At 42.8% G+C, this 27,169-nt stretch overlaps 1 protein-coding gene across 2 annotated transcripts in view; it reads right to left on the reverse strand.

Annotated features, from left to right (window-relative positions):
- The window catches only part of Nell2 (neural EGFL like 2), a 297,833-nt gene that overhangs the window by 232,970 nt on the left and 37,694 nt on the right, over positions 1 to 27,169 (reverse strand). For both annotated transcript variants that reach the window (XM_052748759.1, XM_052748760.1), the window contains exon 4: positions 5,656 to 5,806. In XM_052748759.1, the coding sequence (XP_052604719.1) occupies positions 5,656 to 5,806 (151 nt within the window). The remainder of the gene's footprint in view (positions 1 to 5,655; positions 5,807 to 27,169) is intronic.

The following is a 27,169-nucleotide window of genomic DNA, read 5'->3' on the forward strand; positions in this document are numbered from 1 at the left end:
TTCTGAGACGCTCTTGATGGTCTTCCTTTCTTTCTTGTTCTTTGCCGCCTTTGGGTGCCGCAGAATCCAGGGCAGGCCTATCAGTCCATGTCCAAACCAACCAGCTTGTGTGATTAGGTTTCCAGTTGTGGAACGGCTCATTACAAGAGCTGTTATTCTCGGAGAACTTGTCTTACAGCTGTTTTGATGTAGTGGCTGCCTGTTAGTGGACTGGATCACTCATGCTGGAGCTAACGACATTTCAGAAGTGACCGGCGCTGATGCATCCACAGAGACACTTGAGCATTCCCCCAGTTCTGTTTTCTACCAGAACGGAAGCAGTGACAGATTTGATGATTCCAGGTCACAGACATGTTCATACTTTCTATCTTTTACTCGGCCCTTCATCTGTCAAGTATTTATTTAAGCATTTAACTGTGTGACAACACAATATACAGAATGGGATTTTTCGCGTTTAATATATAACAATATATAATCCGTGACAGTAATGACCTAACTGTATAGCAGAAATTTGTTGCCAATCATGTAAGATTTCACACCAACAAGTTGAAGAAAAGGATGAGGAAGCCACATGGCAGTGGTTGCCAGGTGCCAGGGTCGCAGGCAGCACTGTGCTGCAGAATGCTTGGCACTGGTTCTCTGTACTGCAGAGAATAACTCAAAGACGTCGTCTCAATGATCTCCGTAGAGACTGTGGTGGTGGTGGCTACTGTGTGAGTCTGTTTAGCACATCCAGTGACAGGTTTCATTATGGGGGTTCCGAGCATGTTTAGTTCTTGTTGCTCTTTTCCCACCTCCCTGACACCACCCCATCCCATCCCTCTCCTACCTTCCTCTTTCTCCCCTGACTGGTCACCCTTCCATGGTCATGCCATGTCACCTGTCTCCTGGGACTCTTGACAACACTGTCCACCTCTCCCCCATCCTCTTGTTCCCATTTGTGCACAGAGGTTAGCACATGAGAAACAGTAAAAGCGAAAGCTTATCAAAAAATACATATTTTAAAACCCATGCTTTGTCACACTTACGGATTTCTATGTCTTACTAATTTTCATATCGTAACCTACAAATTAAAACCCACCAGCTCATGACATTCCAACTCTTACTAGACAGTGTGTGCCAGCTCCAACACACTGCTGATGAGATGAGGTCTATTTTTTCATTGCACTCTTGTTTGTAAAATGCCTTCCATGGGGCCAGTAAGATGGGTAAAGGTTATGCTACCAAGCTTGACAACCCAAGCTCGGTCCTCAGAACCTACCTACATGATGGGAGGAGAGAACAATTCCTGTAAGTTGTCCTCTGACCTCCACAGGTCCCGAGGCATGTACATGCCCACACATTATATATTTAACAAACAAACAAACAAATAAATAAATACAAAAAAATGTAATGTCTTCAGTGAAAAAAAACCTGGTTTCCCCCAGGGATGACACTGGCTGGCTGGGAACAGGAGTGGTGATAACCTGGTTCCTTTACATCAGTGGTTCTCAATCTGTAGACTGTGACCCCTTTGGGAGTCACATACCAGATTTCCTGCATATTAGATATTTACATTATGATTCATACCAATAGCAAAATTACAGTTATGAAATAGCAATGAAGTAATTTTATGGTTGGGGTCACCATGACATGAGGAACTGTATAAAAAATGTCACACAGCATTAGGAAGGTTGTTCAGTGTCCTGTGTGGAATTAATAGGAGTGTATACACATGAAGCATGCACACAATATGCAGAAGTGTTCTACATTAGAACACCAAAAAGAAGGAGACTAACTCTGCCCAGGAAGCCAATGTGAGAAGAGATGGATGATGGGAGCTGGAAAGGACAGGCCTAGCTTCGTGGACACTTGAGTAGACTTGGGTAGGGAGAGAGGAAGGAGGCTGCACAGGCGAAGAGCAAGCCAGCCTCTGTGCTGACACACACTCTCCTACTGAACAGCTCCGCTTCAGTTTGGGTGTCCCAGAGCTGAGCCGGCATCTCCAGTCTCCATCACATCCTGCCTTCTCCTTACTTCCCCGTGACTGATAGCTATGGCTCGCTGCAATTATCCCAGAGGAAGGGGACCACAGCCAGATGGAGACAGCCTCACGGCATCTCTACTAATAATGTTGTCGATCTGGTATTTGTTTCCTTACAGACACTTTCTCCTCTAAGTCATGCAGCCCAAACCCACAGACTCTTGCCCATTAGCTTTCTAACTGGCATGCAAGAGCATGTGCTCGGAAGTCTCCCAAACTCACACGGCCCCACCCACATTCAGCACTATGAACCTCTTGCAGAACATAGAAGAGCCCTTACTATAAGAAACCAGAAAGGGAGAGTTGGACTTGTACCAGTCATTGCCAGTTAGAAGTGACATAGTTACATAAAGAACAGCAATTAATATGGAAAGCCAACACGTCACATAGCAGAAGCTTCTGGCATAGTCAATAGAAAATTTTGGTTGCACATAACTGTCCCACACATTACAGGCACCCTGGGGTTTTCTGGGGTTTACTATGGCAAGATGCCACCACACGGCATGAACCCCCAACCTTATTTGCTGGGGCCATCACTACAGACACCTAGGAAAAGGTCATCAGAAAAATGTCTATTGTCTGAGCATCAGGAATGGTGTCATCCGCTTCAACGTTTAGCTGTGTTTCTTCCTTTGCTTTATCTGCATGTTCACATTGTTTTGTCCGTTCCCATGGATACACCCACAAATCCCCTTACATATCCACAAAATGATGAGGCTAAACATATGGATCAGAATTTAAAAGACAGGGGCTAGGAGAAGGCTTGGTAGGTAAAAATGCTTGATTGCCGGGCAGTGGTGGCACATGCCTTTAATTCCAGCACTCGGGAGGCAGAGCTAGACAGATCTCTGCGAATTCCAGGCCAGCCTGGTCTACAGAGAGAGAGCTTAATGTGCAACATGAGAACCTGAGTGTGGATCCCAAGCACCCATGTAAAACCAGGCATGGCCAGACATGAGCCTGTACCTCTAGTTGGGGGAGGGGACAGAAACAAGAGCCCTGTAGCTTGCTGGCCAACAAATGTAGCCAAAAATGGTGAGTTCTGGGTTCAGTAAGAAACATTGTCTCGCCGGGCGGTGGTGGTGCACGCCTTTAATCCCAGCACTCGGGAGGCAGAGCCAGGCGGATCTCTGTGAGTTCGAGGCCAGCCTGGGCTACAGAGTGAGTTCCAGGAAAGGCGCAAAGCTACACAGAGAAACCCTGTCTTGAAAAACCAAAAAAAAAAAGAAACATTGTCTCAAGAAAATAAGGCAGAGAATGATAGTAGGACATCTGGTCCCTTCCCCTGCCATCCCTGTGTACATGCCCATGGGTTATGGGTATGAACATACAAATACAAGTATATACACCACATATATATCACAAAAACACACACACAGAGAGAGAGAAAATAGAGAAATGAGAAAAGAAAAACTGCATAGTGAAAAGTCCATCGAGTGCTAGTTTAGGACATATCATGGTGCGGTGGTCAGCAAACCAGACTCAGTAATCAGATGAAGTGGGTTTGGATCCTGATGCTATCACTAGATAGTTAGGTGATGCTGTGGGAGAGAAAATCGGCAGAAGAGAGACCTGATGACTCCCCAAGAACACTGCCTTCATAGTGGTGCAACCTGGGCTCAAGGCCTTTACTACAAGCTCTTCTGAAAAGTTCACAGCACCTCTGATGTGTGTTTGTCTCATCAATAGGATGAGAATGAGTGTTGACCTTGTGTGATTACAGGGCTTCTGTAGACCTTTTCACTAACATTTCAAAGGCTTTGTATGTATTTACAGATGATGACGCTAAGGTGCAAAGTGGGGCATTTGTGTGCAGTCACAAAGCCAGTGACTGGTAGGGCAATGAGATGCAGTCTGCTTCCAGGGCTATACTCTTAACCTCTACTGAATACTAAAGTTGGCACACACTGAAGAGGTAATGCCTTAAAAATAAGTCACATTTTACATAAATGGAAAGATATGCTATATCACAAATGTGGTATTAGTTTGACTAAAATGTGTTGATATTATAGACGAACATAAGATGAATAAGCAAACAACCTACAGAATTAATACAGGGACCCCAGAAACAGCAACCATGTAGAACGCAATACAAGAACACAATGAGCAGAGGGTGCAGTCAGAACAGGTTAGCACAGGGCAGAGGGGTAAGGAAGGAAGCGGGGAGTGGCCATCACATAGAGTGATTGCATGTGGAGGATGGGTGATTGAGTTGCATGTCTTCACAGAGAAAGAAAAACCTAGTGAGTTCATAAAGGAGAAATGTCCCTAGCATGGACAGATGACAGGCTATTCTCCTTAGGAATAGTCTTCCTTTATGTTGTGTGACTCATGGTCCCTGAAAGCCCAGCTGACATGGTCAGAGGTCCAGTGCCACAGACACAGGCCCAACCTGATCGTGGGTACCCGAAGAAAGGTCTGTGGCAAGGGGTAAGCTATAGTAACTGTGTGGAGATGGAGCTCCCCCTCCCGTTCCCACCCTGCCCTCAAGGTCCTAAGCAGTTCCCAGCTGGATGTCTGCATGATGCTCTCCCCTCCAGCACAGGCCAGAACCCAGAGGAGAACAAGCCCCATGAAATTATCCTTCGGTGCTGAGGATAGAGTGCAGAAAGTCCTCAAAACCTAAGAACAAGTGTACCTGAGAACCCTCCTCTCAAAGTGTTGCTGCGTTTGTTCTTCTCATACTTCTGATTAAGTCTGGCCTTTGGTGTTTGGGAAAGAGTTGGAAAGTTTCAGACTACCTAATCTCCAATAAGAATAAGTTTCCTTGCCAAATCCGAACAAGATCATTAATGCTATCATGTATCTAAAGCACCTCGGGTTTATAAACTTGATTTCAAAATCACCTAAGAAGGGGCAGTCATTATATCCCACTTTGAAGATGAGCAGTTGGAGACACAGATAGCCATGTGACTTGCCCGATTCAGAGATAATATATAATAGGACTAAGAGTCAAAATATGAACACACAGATACTTCCATTGTCAGAATTGTTACTTTTCTGGCCTGCATTATTCTATGCTATTATTCTGTATTCAGGTATTATTCAGTGTATGCACATCTGTCTATAACTACCCATGTTAAGGGTATGGGTGACTCTCCTCACCCTTCTCTCTTTGGCCAGCTCTTCTACTGGTCCTTCCACATGTGAAAGAAAGTAGAAAGTGCTGCTAAGACAGCATTGCCATTCAGTCCACACTCCTGAACACAGCTGTGAGTGCCGTGGCTCACAGGTTCAGTCCCAGGTATGTGATTAAAATTGTAAGATCACTAAATTCTAAGCACAGCCACTTTCCCAAAGGGGGTGGTGGAATGCAGTACTTTCGTGGGTAACGATCAGAAGTTAAGAAGTATGTTTATCTTTAGCACTGAGGAAGATAGCCCCTGTGGAATTTAGGAATTGACAAACGTGTCTGAGAAGTGGACCTTTGTGTGCTCCCAACACGCTTCAATGCAGTGGTTCCCTCTGCTTTTAGGCAGAACTCTGTCTGCAGTTCTGCATAATACATACATACAACTCTGGGCTCTAAAGTCCCTCGCGCATCTCTCATAGCAGGCTTGTGTTTACTGCTCTTCTGTAGAGTAATGCAATCACACAAAGACAATGCCAGAACCTTCACAAGCCCCACCTACCTGTGATCCAAGTGGTGGATGGAGAGAATAACTCCCGAATTTAAGTGGATCTGCTTCAGGGTCACCAAAATTGTGAACTCATGTTTATTTCTCAGCTTCTGGAGAAAGCGCTCAGCCGTAGCAGTGGATGCTTTTATGCTTCTGGGGGAATCTAAAATTGAATAAATAATAAACACACATTAAGAATACACTAGAGTTTGATTTTATAAGGTATAACTTACAAACAACACCTTTCTAAAAGCTTTATCAAAGAGTAACTCATAAATGCCACATTTTAACTTTTTGTGGTAAATCCCCCTAGTAAGACCTTACGCTGTATACAACACAGGGCACCACAAGATCACATGAATTGACGCATGTTTCAGGAATCTGTTTTTAAAACATGTCACCTTTGAGTGGGGGAAAATCAAAGAACACTCCCAGTAAATGAGCACTCCCAACTTTTCTCTTTACACAGTTTCTCTTGCCTATTACCATAACTACATCAGAAACAAGGGCAAAGAGATGTGTGTCCTACAACAAGACCCAAGCAACCGACCATGCTTAGAGCCAGGTAGCACAAGACCCAAGTGACTGGCCACTCTATAGCCAGGTAGCTTTTCTGACATCTGAGAGAAAATTGGATTTAAAATCTGTGTGCCTCTCTCTCTGGAGTGGAATCTTCAGCCAGAAGGCTTGCTCTAAATAGATTCTTGAAAAGATCAGTGAAATTAGTCACTCTCAGCCTTCTGTGCAGTGGATGAAACAGGAAGATCAATTTTGCTCACCATATTTGTTGAAAGAAATACGTAGGACTTAATTCCACCCCCTCCTCCATGGGCTTAGCAAAAGCCCAGCCCAGCAAGTTTGCCTAAGAAAAGAGAAACTTTATTCTGCACTTTCATATGGTTTAGTCATGAACTCCAAACTCAGAACTGACAAGATGTGGGAGAAGCAGAGTAGAGAAAGCAATGGGGCTGGGCAGTCAGAACACCCTCTCATTCCAGCACCCGATCACCATAAGGATGAAGCTCTCTAATTTATACTGCGTGCACAGGACTGAAATGCAGTCTGTTGTGGTCAAAACATTCTCGTCTTTTCTAGGTGAAAACAGGATCAGGTAAGTAGTTCCCAACAGGAAGAATGGAGTTTGGAGAGTAGTGTATGTCCTGTGTCACCAACCCACAGTCATTTTTTTTTTTTTTTTTGCCAGACTCACGTGGAATCTACTCAACACTGAGTTCAGAGAGGCTGACAGTAGATGGGTGGCGGTCACTGCTGAGAGAATATAGGAAACGAGGAGATACCGGGTAAAGCTTCAAAATCTCATCTTTACAGGATTAATGCATCCCGGAGCTCCGGTGTGCACCATAGTGAAGAGTATGGTTATTAACACTCAATTATGGTGATATTTTATTTGTATTAAAATGTTATTTGTATGTTAATAAATAAAGTTGCCCGGGGGTCAGAGCTATTAGCAAGCCATAGGAAAGCAGGGCAGTGGTAGCATACGCTTGTAATTCCAGCACTTGGTAGGCAGAGCTGGGTAAGTCTCTGTGTGTTCAGGGATACAGCCATTATTGGATACACATGCCTTTAATCTTAATACCAATCATGGAAAACCTGGAGGCCTATACAGACAGGCTGTGAGGAGGCGGTCGTGTGGTTGGGTTTACAACCAATGAGAAGGCAGGACAGGAACTCTATATAAAGACTTTAACACAGGGGTAGCTCTGTTCGGAGAGGTAGGACCACCACAGGAGGAAGGGTAAGGTTTTAGCTCTTAGCTCTGACCTCTTGGCTTTCTTCTTTGCATTGGTTCTGTGTTTCTTATTTAATAAGAAGGTTGGATACATCTACACTCAATTTCACACTTACTGGGAAGAGATTGTAAATCTTCTCACTATGTAAAAAAATGGCAACCGTATGAGGGGATGGGTAGGTTAGCATGATTCTGATAATCATTTATCTGTATACACATACTAGATTTATTTGTTGCCCACTTTAGTGTCTCAGTTAGAAGAATTTGACCACCAAAGCAAATAAGCAGTCACAAGATAAGCTCCCCACCTCCCCCAGCTTTTGGTAACCACATGTACTTGCCACTACATAACAGAGACAAATTATAGTTTACTTTAGAAATCTCACTCTGTTAAATGTATATGGGGAACAGACAGCACATTGACTGAATACATAGAGATTGTTATATCCACATATTTCTAGAAATTTTTAGTACTTCTTTGAAAAAAGTCTTTGGAGTTTTTGTTAGGATCGCACTGAACCCTTTGATCATTTGGAGTGATGGGGCAGTGTAACAATATTAATTATTCAAATCCTCAAGTACATGATATCTTTCCATTTATTTGTGTTGCCTTCAATCCTTACAAAAATATTCTTTAGTTTTCAGTGTGCAAGTCTTTCATTTCTCCAGCTAAATTTCTTCTCAATACTTTTTTGTAGCTATTGTAAGTCATAGTGTTGTCTCAATTTCTTTTTCAGATAGCTTATTGTCAGAATATGGACACTCTCAAGTATTTTCAGCATGCCAACAATAAAGTTATGGAAGGGATTTCTCTATCTTACAATAACAAAAAATGGGTAAGCATTATTTTCTTCTTTTCCAATTAAAAAAGTATCACAGCAATTGTCACCAAGAATCTAAAGGGTCTCCACATACTGTAATGTGTAAAAACCTAAATTAATTTTCCCCATACCCTGACAATGAAAATATCATGTGTGGATTCAATTATAAATATCATCTACTCCCAGATACAGAACAGCTGACTGATGCTTCAAAACTCACCACTCTACTATTTTTCAGATGTTAGCTACACCCTATTGCCACTTAAATTCAGATTAGAAACACTCTAGCTTGGGTCTATTATCACATCCCATCGCTTTTACTCTCCTTTCAACATTTTCATAATGTAAACTGTAAATGCAAAATAATGGTGATGATTTTAAGAGTCAAACTGAACAAGTTTATTAACACTGTATGCAGTTTGCAAAGCCTTTAAACATAAATAATCCCATTTAACCCTCAGAGCACTCTGCAGTGTGTGGGAGGCTCAGCTCTGTTTCATTATAAACTGCAGATTAGAGACAAAAACCCAAGATGACTGGGGGTCATAGCATAGTTATCCCCAAATCCACTCATTTCTGTGACTGTACTACACTTGGAACTATCAGAAGCAATCCTGGCCACACACAGGAACCAACCCACCTAATTCAAGTGGCAAATCAAGGACCCCACTCAAGAAATTTTAAAATTTTAAAACAAAATGCTCCTTTAAAAAACAGTTTTCAAATAATTGTACATTAAAAGGCCCTCTGCATAGAGAGACAGTTGTGTAGTTTGATCTGCTTAAGGGGCCCCTGGCAGTAGGATCAGAATCCATCCCTGGTGCATGAGCAGGCTTTTAGGAGCCCACTACCTATGGTGGGACACCTCACACAGCCTTGGGGAAAGGGGAGGGGCTTGGACCTGCCTCTACTGAATGTACCAGGCTCTGCTGACTCTCCATGGGAGACCTTACCTTCTTGTAGGAGGGGATGGGTGGTGGATTACGGGGGATGTTGGGGGGTGGGAGGAGGAAGGGGGGAATCTGTGATTGGTATGTAAAATGAATTAAAAAATTTAAAAAAATACTAAAAAAAAATGTTATTGGGTTACCTGGTATTAATTTACCACTATACAAGGGACAGGCAACGCCTACTGATACCACAATGTAATCTACATGTATATGATCCTCATTACAAGGTAACAGTCAAGAACGAGAAGCCACTCCTGAAGAGTGACTCTGACATTCTGATTCTCATTAAACCCACAGCAACCTCAAAAGTTTCTTCCAAACCCAAAACTAATTATAATTTGGACCAATACCACATCAGCATGTGTGACTTCATCACACAGTGATAAGAAACATTAATATGATGGGTCAGAAGCACAAGTAGTAACCGGCCAACTGAACAAAAATGAAGGTCAGATTCACTGCCTGGATCTAGTCGCTGACTGCTGGACCTGACACGAATCATTTGACTCACACACTGAAATTTTCATTTATAAAGTAAAACAAAATGTAGTCAGAATATGAGGGGCCCACAATAAAATGCCTCTAGAATTCAAACCTAAAGTATTAAAATCTTATATGTAATAAATATTTTATCCCATTGTTTAATGTTTTATTAGTAGTAGTTTGAGTGCCTTTATGGATGAGCGTGTACACATGTGTGCATGTGTGCCTGGTGTGTGCATGCGTGTGCAAGCATGTGCATGCCACAGCATACATGTGGCGGTCACGGGACAACTTTATAGAATAGGGTCCCTCTTTCTACCTTTGTGAGAGTTCTGAGACTCAAACCCCGGTCCCCAGGCTGGCATGACAAGCACCTTTACCTGCTGTGCCGTCTCACAGGCCCATCTGTCTCTTTTGATCTGATTGGATGCTAACAATCATGGTTTGCCTTACCATTACATTTTATAAATTCGCAAATTATGTTCCTTTGAATTATGTCACCTATCTCTATACATATGCAATTTTGTTGGCACTAGTAGAAAGATTGTTTGCAAAAAGAAATACAATATTTATAGGATCAAAGTTGGATTTCTATTATAGATCATTAAAACTGTGTTACTATTTCTTCGTAGACAGGAATAATGGGTAGAGAGCTACAGCATGGTCTCACATGCCTACAATGTGAAGGTTATGGATTGTGCAACTGTGGACTGCACAAGCAGATTCTAAGAAAATCTTTGCTGAGTAGTCAAAGAGAGAGTCCACGGTGCCCTGCCAATTATGCAGAGGTGAAATGCTGAAAGGCACAATTTCATCTTCCTCTTAATAGGCCAGTTTGACCTAAGACATCAATTTGGAGAGTTTATTCTTCTATATTTCTTCCTTAATTATAATAATCAAATTATTTCTGAGTAACAAGACACCAAAGTCGCACTTATCATGATTAGCCACCCTATCCAAGTTAAACTTCATTTTTCTGTCATGATTATTCTCACTTTAAGAAGGCAAACAGCATTATAGAGTACCAAAGGACATTACCAAGTGACAAGAAATGCATTGTAATCAGCTTCTCAGTCCAGACTTTATGAAACTGAAAATCTATCCATTTCTGCCCTCCATTCCCCCTGCTACCTTTTCTGTCTCCTCTGGGTTTCTCAGTCAGAGGAATCATAATGCTAAAAATAAAAAATAAAATAGGAGTAGATTTGAAATGAACCATGTCCTCTCAGAAATTCAGTAAGAACTCTGGAAATTTGTCCATCCTCTGAAATAAATCACTCCCAAACTCACTGGGTTGGCACAGTCTACAGAGCTCTGAGTTCCGTCTCAAGCCAGTCCCTCTGCCCTGCACACCCAACCAGCTGAGGTCCGCTTCAGACTCAAGCCTGTCCCTCTGCCCTGCACCTAACCACGTGGTTGAGACTTTAATGTTCTGTCAGGTTCATGCCAGACATGTTGCTTCACTGCCCCTTTGGAATGGATGAGTCCTGCTCAGGTCTCAGAACACTGGGTCTGTAGATGGAGGCCTGCTGGACTCTGAGACACAGGACTAATGAGCTGTTCCAACACTGTGCACCGCCCCAAACCCCACTGCTGCTACCATCTTAGCTCCAACCCACCACAGTACCTTCTTAAAGTATTCCCACCAGTGTGAGTTTTTCTTTTTGCTGTTGTTGTTTGTTTGTTTGTTTGTTTGTTTTGAGACAGGGTTTCTCTGTGTAGTTTTGGTGCCTGTCCTGGATCTCTCTCTCTCTGTAGACCATGGCCTTGAACTCACAGAGATCCGCCTAGCTCTGCCTCCTGGGTGCTGGGATTAAAGGCGTGTGCCACCACTGCCCAGCAAGTTTTTCTAAATTAAACTCATTATTTAAATGTTGGAATGACCCCTGTACAAAGTACAAAATATACCTACTATGTAAACTTAATTCTTCATTCACCTTGCTAGAAGCTATCTCATCACTAGTGCTGGCTGATTCCCTCCCAGAAGTCTCTGTTATATTTCTCATCTCTGTGACAGCACCAGACACAAAGGAAGGGAGGGTTTATTTTGGTGCATGACTTTACGTGATATACTCCATTATAGTAGCAGGCAGTGCTTGGCAGTGAGAATGTGGCTGAGACGCCTCACCGCCTACAGCTCCATGGAACAGGAAGCAGAGACAGGACCGGAAGTCCAAATGACACTCTTTCTCTCAGTCGATCACAACCTTCCTAATGCTGTGACTCTTTAGTACAGTTCCTCATGCTGTGGTGACCCCCAACCATAAAATTATTTTCATTACAACTTCATAATTATAATTTTGCTACTATTATAAGTTATAATGCAAATATCTGCTTTGCAGGATATCTGATATGTGACTTCTTTGAAAGGGTCATTTGACTCACAAAGAGGTCACAACCCACAGGATGAGAACCATTGCTAGCCAGGCACGCCCCCCCCCCAACTTTCCGATGGCTTCACAAGTTCCCAGAAGAGTGCCACCAATGAATTCCAGTGTCTGAACAGATGAACCTATGGGATATTTTATATTTCAAACATAACACCCACCAAGCTGGACTAGTCTCATTTTGGCCCAATTTCCCCCCAAAGAAATCATTTCCAGACTAAGCATCACCTTGATGTTTTCTTCCAACTTCACTGATTCAAAAAACCTTTACTTGACACTGAGTATGTGCAAAATGCATGCTACACAGTTTTTTGTTGAGAATTCTGCAAATGAAGATTAGCAGTATTTCAACACCATGAGCTGCCTGAGTCACTGTGGCTGACTCTGAATTGCCCTCCAATAGAAGCAGCTCTCCTCCCCGGCTCTAGAAGTAAAATCGCCTACTTTTGTGGGCACGTGCCTACTACTTAGAAACTGCATTATTCCCTATCATCCTTTGCAGCTTCAGTGTCCAGGTGTAGTTCCGTCCAATGGACTGTGTGCTACCAAAAATGGATTACAGTCCTCTTTCATGATCAAAGGAGCCTCTTCTTCCTTTCCATTCATGATATAGTGAAAAGAGTCAATGTCAATAAAGATGGGCATCTGAGGTAGAATATCGACCAAAACCTTGGTCTTTGGACAATCTCAGGTGGAAGAATTGCCATCAGCCCAGGGCTACCTGCTGATCTGGATTGCTACATGAGAGAACAATAAATGTGTTCCTTGTGTAAGCAATGCATTTTGTGGAAGACCTGAGACTGTTCCCTACATAATACATCTCCCCAAATGTCTGATTCATTCGGACATTCCACTGGAGTATCATTCTTTAATGATCAGCAAATTTTCTCTATAAGGCCAAATAATACACATTTTTAGGTATTGCAGACTATAAACATATTTGCTGTGTAACTCTTTTAAAAATTATTTTTATAAGAAATAAGCCCACAAAAACAATGTTAAATCCCATCATTGACTGACCCTTGGCAGCAGTGAGTATAATTTCCCATTTATAAGATGAAGTATTTCCTATCTTTAGTTGCTTAAGTTTGTTTAGGAAGGAAACCTAAACCACTGGATAGGAGGTTTCATTCGAGGATTGCTAGATAAGCAAACAGGAAAGAGATGGAGCGACATTGCCTAGTGATATGTTGCTGTCATGGATCTTGATAGGCATGAGTGATACTTAAAACTAATTGTCAGCTGGACAAGAACAGACTCATCCAGGAGACAGATCTTTAGGTATGTTTGTGAGGAGCTTATAAACTGGGCTGAGATGGGAAGTGTCATGCCCATGCGTGTGGCACTTCTTATGGGCTGGGGTCCGACCTAATACAAAAAGGTAAGTGAGCACAACATCCAGAACATCGCCGTTTTCCTCCTCTGCTTCCTGGTTGAGGAAGCAGTGCACCCATCAGCCCCTAGCTCCTGTTACCACATGCTCTCCTCACCATTGGCTGTGTCCCCTTGAACTGTGAGCCAGAGCAAACCCTTCCTTTGTAAGCTGCTTTTATGATCCCATCAGAGTGATAAATAAACAAGGCAGAAAGTTGCTATGAAGAAGAACCTGCGGCTGGGATGAACCTGAACATGTGGTTCTTCCTCCTGTGAAACTGCTTTGATGGAGGAGTTTAGAACTTCAGCCTTGAAAATCTCTAGACTGCCATAGCCAGAGATCAGTGGGTTATCCTGATGAGAAAGACCGGAATGCTGAGAGAAATGTGGACAATGGAGGCCTGGCTCATGGGGTTCTAGAGGGGAACAAAAAAAAATCTATTAAGAAATTGACTAGCGACTATTCATGAAATATTCAGCAAAAGACCTGACTGTGGCCCTGAGTACTTTAGTATGGCTGAACGCTAAAGCAAAAGACTAATTTGTTCAGTGAAAGAAATCTCGAGACAGGATCTCATTTCAGTATTTCAGTACTGTAACAGTTACTGCCTGACCTCATCTGTGTCTACAGTGAGCGGAAGCCAAAAGGAGAACAGACAGATATAAAAAATGTACAATTTAGTGAGGAAAAGAGTGTGGGTATAAAGTTACTGAGGAAGTTCAAAAGCAGCTGTGATTACGAGAGAGATTATTTAATAACGTGGAGCTGACGAGGCAGTTCAGAAGCAGGTGTGATTACTGAAGAGATTGTGGCGCCATTAAAGAGAGAGACGATACAAGAGACAATCTGAGGGCAAGACCCTATCTATCAGGGCTATCACTTATGAAAATGCTCATTTGTTGGATAAGAAGAAGCATAAACTGAGAATTCCAGCAAAGGCTCTCCTTCCCTCAAAATGGCCACCCAGGGAAGTGTTTTGTTTTTCCCCAGTCAGCCTTGAAGGAACACAGAATCTCTTGTGGCTGTGATCCCGGCAGGGCCAGGCTACCCAGAAAGCTGGTAGCAGAACTTGACATCATTGTTCACACGGTACTGGTTTTCCAGGTATGAATTTGCAAGACGGAGGGGACTGTGGAATCTTGTGCCTAGGTTGAAGAAAACCAATTAGGGCAGCAACATGTAGCATTCTTTGAGGAGGTCCTGAGAGGCCACCGCTTGCAGCTGTAAAGGTGAAGCTTAAGTAGCAATGGAAACCCCAGAAAGTTGGAGATTCCAGAACCATAGAACAGCTGCATGGAAGTGCAAGCATAGAGTGGAGTCAGAAAAAAAAGGGGGGAGCACTAAAAGGGAGGCGCGGCTTGGTGCTTGGTTTATTGGGGCTCTAGGAGTATGCCCTATAATCAGCTGGCTGAGGAAGAAAAGATTGAGGCCTGGTTTCTGGTAGTTCTCTACATCACGCAGGCACCAGAAAAGAACATCTGCAGCATCAGAGCCTCCTTAGGAGACAACCATGAAGGACACTGGTGGAGTGAAACCTTTACAGTGGCTAGATCTTTGGGAAGTACACATAGTCATACATTTTTCTTGAAAGGAGAAATGGACTAATATGTGATTATGTATTGATTCACAGGCTATATCTACTGGTTTTGCTGGATTGTTGGGCCTAAAAGGGGGCATGATTGGAAAGTTAGTAATAAATATATTTGGGGAAAGCCATGTAGATAAACCTCTCCTAAAAGGCAAAAGATAGGATGATGCTTGTGTCTCATACCTGGAAAACCAGTACCGTGTGAATAATGATGTCAAGTTCTACTACCAGCTTGCTGTGTAGCCTGGCCCCCCTTGGATCATAGCCCTATGAGATTCTGTGTTTCTTCAAGACTGACTCTAGCAGAACACTTCCCTGGGTAGCCATTTTGAAACAAGGAGAGCTCATCAAACGTTACATCAGCAGGGGAGAAGTGTTTTCCATATGGCTGTGTATGCTCTTAACCAGCATCCAGGGTATGACATTGTTTCTTATATATCCAGGATTCATGGATCCAGGAGTGAAAAGCTGGAGATGGGAACAGATATTACTGTTCACCATTAACCCTAGTGACCCACTAGGAAATATTTTGCTTCCTGTAACAATGACCTTGTTACTATGCTGGTCTACAAATTTTGGTTTCAGAGGGTGGAATGTTACTTCCAGAAGGCACAACAAACACTCCATCCAACAGAAAGCTAGGACTTCCTTCTGGTCATTTTGGGCTCCTGATGCCTTTGAGTCAACAAACTAAGAACTAACAGTGGTAGAATGTGCAAATAATCCAGATCATTAGGAGGAAAAAACTGCTATAAAGAATATTCCTTTATACTGTTTGAAGATGTGTCACTGTAATTGGTTTAATGAAGAGCTGAATGGCCAATAGCTAGGCAGGAAGAGGTTAGGCGGGACTTCTGGGGACAGAGAGGACTCTGGGAAGAAGAAAGGTGGGGTCACCAGCTAGACGAGGAAGCAGCATGAGCAGTATAGAGAGATGAGGTAACACGTGACAGAACGTAGATTAAAATAAGTGGGTTAATTTAAATTATAATAGCTAAGGGAACAAGCCTAAGCTAAAGCCAAGCTTTCATAATTAATAATAAGTCTCCATATCATTTGTCAGGAGCTGGCATTACAGAGAAAGACTTGGTATACTTGGTATTACTATGTCCTGTCATTACGATCAGTGGGAAACTACAACAACCCAATCCAATCAGGATGATAAATGGCCAGGCCCTTCAGAAACGAAGGTATGGATCACCCCTTCAGGTAAAGAGCCAAGACCCACTGAAGTGCTTGCTGAGGGTGGAGAAAATACAGAATGGGGAATATAGAAATATAGTTATAAATACCAGCTAAGGCCATGTGACCATTTACAATAACAAGGATTATAAATGACATTAGTGTTCTTGTCCTATTTTCTTAAGAATGTATTTGTTTACACGGTAAGCAGATATTTGTGTTTTCTTTCTTATATTTCTTTATCATGTGATGTAACATCAATTAAAACAATAGTAGTTGGTAAGTGTTGGAAAATCTACATTATCATACTTAAGTCATGGGACATTAAAAGACTTTGTTCCTCAAGGGACTTTGGTACTCAAAACCCTTTGGAGTCTGGAAGGTTATATTCCAAGTTCCTGATGCTGACCATTGGAGTCAAGAGATCTGTAATTTTTTCCCTGCTTTGAAGGACTATTTATCCTCATCCTGTTCTTCCCTTTTGGAAGAATAATGCTAACTCTGCTATAAGGTAGCTCAACATTAAGATAATTTGAAGACTTGGGAAACTTTTAAAGTCAGATTCTACTTTATATTATGAAATAAACTTGAGAGTTTAGGGGAAAGGGGTGGAAGGTTATGATTTTCAAGCGATGTTTTCATGTATCAAGTTGACAATGGGTGGAGTACTATGGTTAGCTTTAATTGTCAACTTGACACAGCTTGGAAACTGCTAGGAAGAGGGCTCCAGTGAGTGACTGTCTACATGGGGTTGGCCTGTGGGCACATCTGTGGGGCCTAGTTTGCATATCTTCACTGTGATAAAACACCAACAAAAACCAACTTGGGGAGGAAAGGACTTATCTGACTTACCCATCCAGATCACAATCCATCCTTGAGGGATTCAGTCAGAAGCTGAGGCAGGAAGCACTTCCTGGCTTGCTTTCCATGACTTGCTCAGTCTGCTTTCTTATACAACTCAGGACCACCAGCCCAGAGAGCTCACTACCCATAATGAGCTAGGCCCTCCCACATCGGTCACTCATCAAAAAAAGGCTCCCACAGACATGCTCATGAGCCAATCTGACAGAGGTCATTCCTCAGATGAGATTCTCTCTCCTCCAGTGTCCATTGCTTCTGCCGAGATGCCAAAGCTAACCATCCCAGTAGAGGATTGCCTTCATTGTTGTGGGAAACTCATCCTCACTGTGGGCAGCACCTTCTGACAGTGCCCTGATACAGGAACTTGGAAGAAGGAAAATTTTCCTTTCTGCTCACTTGGCCCTCACTATCCCTGATGAGCTCATCTATCCTGCTGCTGCTGCTGCTGCTGCTGCTAATTCTTTTACTGATATTAGAACCAGATTCTTAGCGTTTCCAGTGTGAACCGAAGATGAGCAGCTCTCCAGGAATCTCTCAGGCCACCAGGTCAGATTCTTACTGCTGAAGTACATAGACTGAGTAAATACTGGGTTCTCAGCCTCTCTGCTGTGAGACAGACGTTGTTAGACATGACTCTACTCTATAAGCCAGTCTAATAAATCCTAAATCCTCTTTTAATATACAGTATGTCTGTCAGTTTTGTACCATGGAGAGAATACTTACAAATACAACATGTAATGCATGCAAAAATTTACCAAAATATTTTACACATGCACACACACACACACACACACACACACACACACACCTGTGTGTATACACACACGTGGACCCAAAGATCCATCCTTTGCCCTTTAAGATAATAGTGGGCAAGAATGTACAGAGAACCTAAATTAACTAACAGAACTTGGTCCTTTGTGGGTAAGCATGTTTCTAGAAGAGAAGAACAAAAGAGCAAGCAGAAGACCCCACCCTCAAGTGGTCTGTGTGATTTGAATATTACCTTAGAAACCTATACATTTCCAGAAAAGGAAATGACTCCTAACTGAATGAGCAGACTCACCTTCCAGAGCCCAGAGTGAGCACTGAGCTCTCTTCTCCATGATCCTGCCAGGGCCAGAACAGTTGGAAGCTGACCTGCTCAGTACATTCAGAACATTTAGCAAATTCACACACACCCTGTTTCTCTGCCCTTCTCCCTTTGTGCTTTTTGCTCTCTACAATTTGAGTTTTAAAACTTGGGCAAATCGCTCAAGGTTCTACAAAGTAGTCTATACAAAATACCTTTACTACATTTTACACTCTTAAAAACAGAAAAGGACTGGGCATTATAATAATCCTGGAATTATACTGCAGTTGGTATTTAGCTTCTGATAGCCCATATTCTTGACAGCTTTCTTCTTTGTGCATAGGCCACAGGCATGACAGTTTACTATGCACTGTCACTAATTCTCAGTGCAGTTCTGTGCTCTGACCTATCTTTCTATTCCACATCCAATTGCTTTATGCCAGTTTTACATCCTCGGAAAGACTGGCTTTAATCTTCTTGAGGTGAGAGTGATCTACTGCACTTCTCTCCTACCAGGAAAAATACCAGTGCTTACAACCCAGGACAGAGGAAAAGATCCAATAGATACTTGTTGAATGGATTCAAGTTAATTGGTCTTTCCAAGGGTTAGTTGATAAAACAGCATGCCTACCTTCATGACACAAGAATAAGCCACTCCCCTCTCTCCTAATTCTCCACAGAAGCAAGCTTAATGGCTGTGAATGCCTGCACAGCCCCAGGCAACACCCCTAATCTCGAAGGCAAGCATAATTTATCCTGCACAAAGGTTGATGGAGAAGCCCTGGGAGGCACAACCTATACTAATTACTAGGCTCAGTGATCTCATTAGCCCAGGCCAGGAAAGGTGTTAGGATTTAAACTCCTTTTGAAATGTTAATGTCTGAGTTGAGCTTAAAGCGAGCTGTTTTCTGTCTTCCTGGCGTTTCAGATCTGAACCCCATTCCAAGTCGTGAACTTCTTCCTCTTTGGTTCATATTCTACTTAGGCAGAGTCATTTCCCTTTCAGTGTTTGGAAGGTTAAATGGACAGGACTGCTTCCCTGCTGATGGCAGATAGAGTTCTGCGTTGCACAGACAGTATCACGATTTAATCTCTGTTTTTAATTCAGGAACTTGGGCCCAAATATCTACACTCCCGTTAATATCCACCGATTTACTCACATTTTCCCTTACTTTCATGCCAGTCCTCTGTTATCTATAGGACCTCACACTCACTCTTTAGACTAGACACAGGCTTTAATGTTGCTTTCATGCTGATTGAATGTGTACACTGAGAGACTATTCATATATGTTCTTACAAACAAAAAACTGACGCTGTGATCACCCTACAATTTATAAATGTATTTGAAGACATTGTTAATAGATCAGACTTTAGAACCTTGGTCTGCATTGTTACTTCCTGCAACTTTAGTTGCAGGCCCTCAGAAGATTTAGCCCACTATAGCATGCTGCAGCTGATCTGAAGCCAGCGTAGTCTGGTTTAATGAGTCTGAACTCCGAGGTACTTGGCACCTTGGTGGGTAGGAAAGACATTTCGAAGGGTGAGGTTCCTGATTGAGCTGTCAGCTTGGTTTTGAAGAACAGCTCAGTATCTAATCATCATGGAGGTGAAGGTGAATTCAGGCTTACTGCAGCTGGAAAGCCAGGGCAGAAGAGGCAGTGTGCGCAAAGCATGGAGATGCGAAGAAACACGTGTGTTCACGGACCTCCAGCTCTTCAGATTGCCTGAGCATACGCTATGTGGGAAGGATGGAGTGGGGGAGTGGAAGGAGTCTAGACAGGTGGTTAGGAATAGATCCCAGCTCTGAGAGCAGCCTTTGCAGAGACACCATGTTACATGGGGAGCTTCGGGGCTAAAACGAAATTAAAACAGAAACTCAGTCACATGAACTGGGCAAACAGAATAGAACATAAGGAGTAGCTATGACTCAGTCGGCATGTGGCACCACAGGGCTTTTCTTAGGAAATCAGACATCAGTAACACAGTGAATTACAATCAGTTCTGTTACTAGGGACCTGATCCTCTGTGTTCCCTGTCCTGGTCAAAAGTGGCTCGGGCACTGGGAATGGTTGGAATAGGAAGCAGTACCCAAGTACCTGTTGACACAGTCCACCAAATACAGCTAGGCCTGTAGGGGAAAACATTATCAAACTGCCCACTAAGACCATAAGAATGCCTTCTCTTTAAAAAGCACCCTCAGGAAGGAGACACGATTGCCCCAGATCTCTCATTCAGTTCTAAGAGCAACAGTCAAAACCTGACATTCTTCCAACAGATTTGTAGGAATAAAGGGTGTGCTATGGTTTCTATTGCTTCAATGAAACACCATGTCTAAAGCAAGTTGGGGAGGAAAGAGTTTATTTGGCTTATACTTCCACATTGCTGTTCATTGCCTAAGGAAGTCAGGACAGGAACTCAAAGAGGGCAGGAACCCAGAGGCAGGAGCTGATGCAGAGGCCATGGAAGGGAGCTGCTTACTGGCTTGCTCCCCATGGCTAGTTCAGCCTGCTTTCTTATAGAACCCAGGACCACCTCCCCAGGGATGGCCCCGCCCATCATGGGTTGGGCCCTCCCCCACTGATCACTAGTTGAAAAGATGCCTTACAGCTGGATCTCATGGAGGCGTTTCCTCTGCTGAGGCCCCTTCCTCTCCGATGACTCTAGCTTGTGTCAAGTTGACCCAGGAAACCAGCCAGCGCAAGGGGAGAGTCCAGAAGACTCAGAAGTCCTGGAGCGGATGAGGAAAAACTAGGGTATCCGTGGCAGTGGCGTACAAGAGCAAACACTGTGGCAAAGGCGGCACCTGAACTGGAGCACTGCAGAAGAGATGCACGGGACCGCCCCAAAGTCAAAGCCTGCTTGAAGACGCTAGCCGTACTTGTGTATGTTTGAGGGAAATGGGTTTGTGGTGCTGAGGCTGAGACGTGTGTGTTGAGGAAGCAGAGACTAACACTGTGCTGCACAGAAAATCTGATCGCATTCTACCAGGCCTGGGGTAAGCATTTTTAAAGAGATGAAGAGATGAGGAAGAAAGACTTTGAGGGAAGCAGAACGTCGAATCCGAGAGTGCTAGTGGTGATGTGTGCTGTGGTCCCTGTGGAGCAGAGGTCACTTTCACCGCAAATCCTGTCACTTTTGCTCCCACTGGACCCGTGACATCTAGGAAGTTAGGCATACAGTAAGGGTTCTTTCTACATGTAGTTGCTGAATGAACAGCAAAGGTCTCCATTAACTGAATGCTAACCATGGGAGCAATTTTCTAGTTCTCTCTGTGGCAGTATTACTGGCATCATTGTTTGATGGAGAGCGGTAAGATTTTTGACTCTATGTCAGAAGTCCACAACTTCAGCTCTACTGACATTTTGGATCAGGTAGTCCTTTGGTGTGGGAGGCTATGTTCCTATTGTGGATGTTACTGGCATCTTGGCCATAGATAGGACCACACCTCTAATGGTGACAATCTCAAATATCTCCAGAAACTGCCAAATGTTCCTTGGAGAGACAATGGCAACATCCTGAGAAGCACTGCCTGAGCTTGCCAAGGTACGAGTCCTGACAGTCCACTCTAGACTCTTTGCTTAGTCTGGACCTTATAACTGCCGAATGAGCATGTGACAGCCAGAATTTCACACAGGCTGACTGTGAGCCAGGAAGCATGCTGAGAACTCATGAGATCATCTCATCTAGACGTCGGTACAGCTGAGCATGGAGATGGCTTCCTCTGGGATCAAAATCTGTAGAAGAATGATTTATAGGTCCCTTTAATAAAAAGAAAGTTGGTTCAAATCTATCAGCCACATTTCCAAATCATTTTGCAGTTCTCACAATTACACCTTAGCTTCCTGCTTGCTAAGGCCCTAGGTCTCTGTCCCATTTTTGGTATTAGTAATTAATGTTCCTTACAGACAACAACAAAAAGTCTCTATTAAGTCAGTTCTGGTTTCTGTATACAATTACTATAATATCCCCCAATTGTTTTAAAGTAGAGACAGAAATTGTTGAAGAATAGCATCCTAAAAATATGAGGTTAAAGAGCAAGATGGCATCCGCAAACGCTGCCCAGGGCACTGCTTCATGCTTTGCTAGGGAGCCTGGGCTCTGTGCTGACAATGTGACCAAGCGGAACTACAACCCACAGAGCACACCCCCGTTACTCTATCATGTGTGGAATACTGTGATTAAAACCTGGGCCTTGTGCATATGAAGCAACCATGCCACAGAGCTGTAATCCCAGCCTCATTTACTGTTTGATTTTGAGACAGGGTATCATTAAGTTGCCCAGGCTAGCCCTGAATGTGGGAGCCTTCCTGCTTCAGCATCCTGAATACATAGGGTTACAGGCCTGTGCCACTAGCACAGCCTCTCTTGTCCCCCAGGTCTCATTTCAAATCCTGGTACCTTTTAGTTTAGATGATAAAACACAGAGCTATCACTTCCAGATGTGATAACACCCTAGGAAACATGGTACCAGAATTTTGATGATAATGTCCCCAAAGTACCTCTGAAATTATGTCAGAGGGAATACCCTTGACAGGTCAGTGAGGTTGTTTACATTGTTGACTATATTAAGAAAGACTAGTTACTTCTCACGTATTTAAAAACTATACAAAAAAAATGGTTTTTATGAAACCAGAGAGATGGCTCAGTAATGAAGACACTTGCCACCAAGTCTGACATGAGTTTGATCCCCAAAGCCACACGGTGCAAGGAGAGAACCAACTCTGTGGCATCCATACCTGTACACACAGATGAATGTAATTCAAATTTTTAAATGATTTTTGTAAGTAACATAAATATGAATTAATCAGATTATACATGTAAGAATCAATCCATAATAGCCTAAACACAACTATGCTGTGAGTAAACACTTATCTTTTTATTTTAGCTGATACTTTAAAATAGGCTATATTTATGGACTAACATTTAAATGTTTGATTTTTTACAGTGTTCAAATTGGGGTAAACATTTCTGTCTGCTAAAAATTAGCATTTCTTTATAGGGAAAACATCCAAGACCCCTGTCTTGTAATTCTGTGAGATCAATACACAGTGCATTATAACTTCCTAGAGACACTCTATTGTGAATAGCATGTGTGAGCACGAGAGTCGGTGCGGCCTGACTTTCTTTTTTGGTTTTTTTTTTTTTTTTTTTTGGTTTTTTGAGACAGAGTTTCTCCATGTAGCTTTGGAGCCTGTCCTGGAACTCACTCTGTAAACCAGGCTGGCCTCACACTCACAGAGATCCACCTGCCTCTGCCTCCCAAGTGCTGGCATTAAAGGTGTGGGACACCACTGCCCGGCACGCCCTGACTTTCCATGCCAGTTCTGACGCTTTCTAGCTTAAATAACTGAACATCTCTGAAACTTGGCTGCTTTCATTCCAACTGGAAACTGGAAATAATAACAGAACATAGGGCCTCTGCCGTAGCTGGATGTATATAAAACACTTCAAGCAATGCTTGGGGCATGGAGAGTACTCAGTTAATACATTATACCTATCTACACACCAGAACACATGTACACACTTTGACATTCTGTATTCGAATTGGCATACTAATGCAGTGAGAATGTAAGTAAAGAGCCAAATCCTGGCATCAGGAAATAAGACATGTATACAGCACTTTCAGCAGAGCTAAAAGACTTACATTTTGATGACATTTTATAGTGGACAGAAAAATGACAGAGTGTGGGGAAAGTCACCTCAGCCTGCCATTATCAGAGTGAAACAGCCACCACTGTATCCAGTTTATCAACTGAGTGGGAATCTGTCAAACTATGGAGTTTTCTTTTGCCCGTTTGGGGCAGAGCTTCAGCATCCGAGATGGAGAAGGACCTGACAGCTGCCAGATAGCAATACCCAGTGTGATGAGGGATTGATTCTGTGCTTTCCCACCCCTTCCCATACACCACGGGAGTGAATCTGTATCACACCATTTCTTGTTCTCATTGTGGTCTTTGTAAAAAGACCTTCATTCATTAAACCATCTGTGAAGGACTATTCTCCACCGCTGGTTGTATTAATTATGCTTTTACAAACTATTTATATTTGTCTTTAGTAACCTTAGTAGCCCCAAATGAATATTTAGGGAAAATTAAAGCATCGGGTTCTTCATAGGAGAAGTCAGTCTCTCTGTTCGCTTTCCCATTCCAGGGACAGAAGTAAAGACAAGCAAAAATGATTCTTATACACCATTTCCCTGACCATGGTGGCCTGGATGGCATGAAACAAAGCAAGCAAGATGAGAACGGGTCTGCATTCACTGGCCTCTGCTTGCTCCCAGTGGTGGGATGAGACCTGCTGCCTTCATCCTCTGCTGCCTCAACTTCCCTGTCGTGACGGACTGAGCCTAGAACTGCGAGCCAGAATCACCCCCTTTTCTCTTAAGCTGCTTTTGTCCGGATAGTTTATGACAGACAACCACCATTCCCACGAGCTTAGCCTCAAGGATCTAAAAGGTTCTCACAATGACACTACCAAAAAGGAAATTGAGTCTTTCTTGTCACGCTGTCCTGGATAGTTTTATGTCAGCTTGACACTAGCTAGAGTCATCAGAGAGAAGGGAGGCTCAACGGAGAAAATGTCTCCATGGGATCAGGCCGTAGGCAAGCCTATAAGGCATTTTCTTACTTAGTGATGGGTTGGGGAGGGCCCATCCCATTGTGGTGGGGACACCTCTGGGCTGGTGGTTCTGGGTTCTATAAGAAAGAGAACTGAGCAAGCCATGGAGAGCAAGCCAGTAAGCAGCACCCCTCCATGGCTTCTGCAAAAGCTCCTGCCTCCAGGTTCCTGCCCTGTGTGAGTTCCTGTCCTGACTGCCTTGATGATGAACAGTGCTGTGAAAGTGGAAGCCAAGTTAACCCTCTCCTCCCCAAGCTGCTTTCGCCATGGTGTTTTATTGCAGCAATAGAAACTCTCACTAAGATAGACGCCAATAAGAGTGTTTGGCTCCATCTGGGAACCCAGCTCTTGTGTCAGATGGGTCTTTGGGACACTGTTTAACCCAGACTTTTCCAAGTCTTTTCGTGACCCAGTGGCACACATTGAAAGGACATAAGCTTCATTCCAGACCACTCTCCCTCACCAGCACCAAGTCACAGGCAAGCTTCCAAATACAACAAACTTTGGAACTCTATCTCTTTGTAATGCTGCTCATCTGCCTTGAATGCCCTTCCTTAGGTCATTGGTTCAACAAACTAGCACCTAAAATCTTCCCAAGCTCCAGCTCCACCAAAGACTTTTGAAGAGCTGGTCGAGTTGAGATTGGTTCTCCACCACTACACCTCTGTGCTTGAGAATACACTGATGTGTGCGGAGCTTGATATCCCAGGGATCACTACATTGCCAGCGACCTATCATGCTCTTGGCCTCCTTCACTACAATGCAAGTTGCTAAAAAGTACTTAGGTCCTATTCACCTAATTTATCCAATAATTGACATAACTTGAGATTCAATAAATGTGGTTTTTTAGGAATAGCCTCCTTTACTGGGAACTTACTTGGTAGCAATGTTTTTTGTTTGTGATGATGATGTTTTGTCTCCAACAATTCCATGATGCATTGACAAATGGCCAAAATCATTTTTTTAGTCACCATAGGCCACCTCCCAATGATAAATATACAAAATTAAGAAACAAGTGATGAATAAACTATATGATTAGTTACCACCCACAAGCTCTCTCTCTCTCTCTCTCTCTCTCTCTCTCTCTCTCTCTCTCTCTCTCTCTCTCTCTCTCTCTCTCTTCATTCCCACTATGGTTTCAATCCTTGCTGTCCTGCCTCTGGCTGCTGCAATGGTCTCCTGGACTTCCTGACTTCAAATCGATTCACTGGGTTATTAAACTCCTCACACATTAATGTATTCCCAAGAGTCTGAAGCCTGCAGACTACCGACAAGAGCTGTGTCATCCTATGATCTTCTGCAGTAGTAATTTTTAAAATATTAGTATTGATGAACACTAGGACATTCTGGACTAGGCCTTCTCATGGAGGACTCTCCTAAAATCTCGATTCTGCCTCTGCATTCCTGTCAGTAACTTTGCTGACGACTTAACTGTCACAGACCATGCAAAAGCATCCCTGTAAACAACACATGAGCAATAGCTTGGTCCAGAGATGTCAAGTTACAGCCTGAACACAGTGAGAACACTTTACTGTATTTACTTCAAAATGGAGTTAGAACCGAGTCATCTGACAGTAGATGAATTGGCTTGGCAGAGCATACATGATAGATACTGTAATTAAATAATAAAGGAGAATTGAGTTTTTCAACAAAACAGTAACTATCATGTAAAACTAATGTTTTTAATTTGTACTGATAGATTTGTGTTTCAACTATAAACCTACTTCTATTTAAAAGCAGTGTAAGTATTATTATTCCAAAAAAATTACAATGTGTTTAAGTAAATTTAACAAACAATATAATACAAATAATTTAGATATATAATCAAGTCACCAAAATTTTTTCACAGACATACTTATAATTCTAATACTCAGGAGGCTAAGACAGAAGGGTTGTGAGTTTGAGGCCAGTCTGGGCCACCTAGGAAGATACCATCTCAAAAAAAATTATATAGTATATACATATATGTCTATACATACAAACATTTCATGTATTGGCCCTTTTTAAAGTAGTGAACATTTGTCCATAACAGGGAAGCACAAGTCAAAAGTGGCCCAGAGTAGCTACAACATGCATATCTATTGCTCTTAAGCTGTCTTATACTTTCTTGTCCAAGGCTTTTTCTTTTCTTTTCTAAATGGCATAATAAAATAGGGAGTAAATCTTAAATAAGCAATAAAGGTTATTTCTAACAAAATTTCAAGTATTTTTTTGACAAAACTCTAGTGTAAAGCAAAATACACTATGATTAAGTCACAATAGCACAAGATATGTAGCAGCTCATTTTCTTTGCTGCTTTTCCAATGTAGGAAAAGGTCAAGTACACGGGAAAGGTTCTGTTCTAGGTTGCTGAAGTTGTGTCTTTCTGCGGCCTGAATTTAAGGAACTAAAATGTAGTCTCACAAAACAGTATATAGCAAGCAGACCCCCAGCCCCGAT

The sequence above is a fragment of the Peromyscus californicus genome, unplaced genomic scaffold (assembly GCF_007827085.1).
Source record: "Peromyscus californicus insignis strain IS unplaced genomic scaffold, ASM782708v3 Scaffold_20__1_contigs__length_68692818, whole genome shotgun sequence".
NCBI lineage: Eukaryota > Metazoa > Chordata > Mammalia > Rodentia > Cricetidae > Peromyscus > Peromyscus californicus.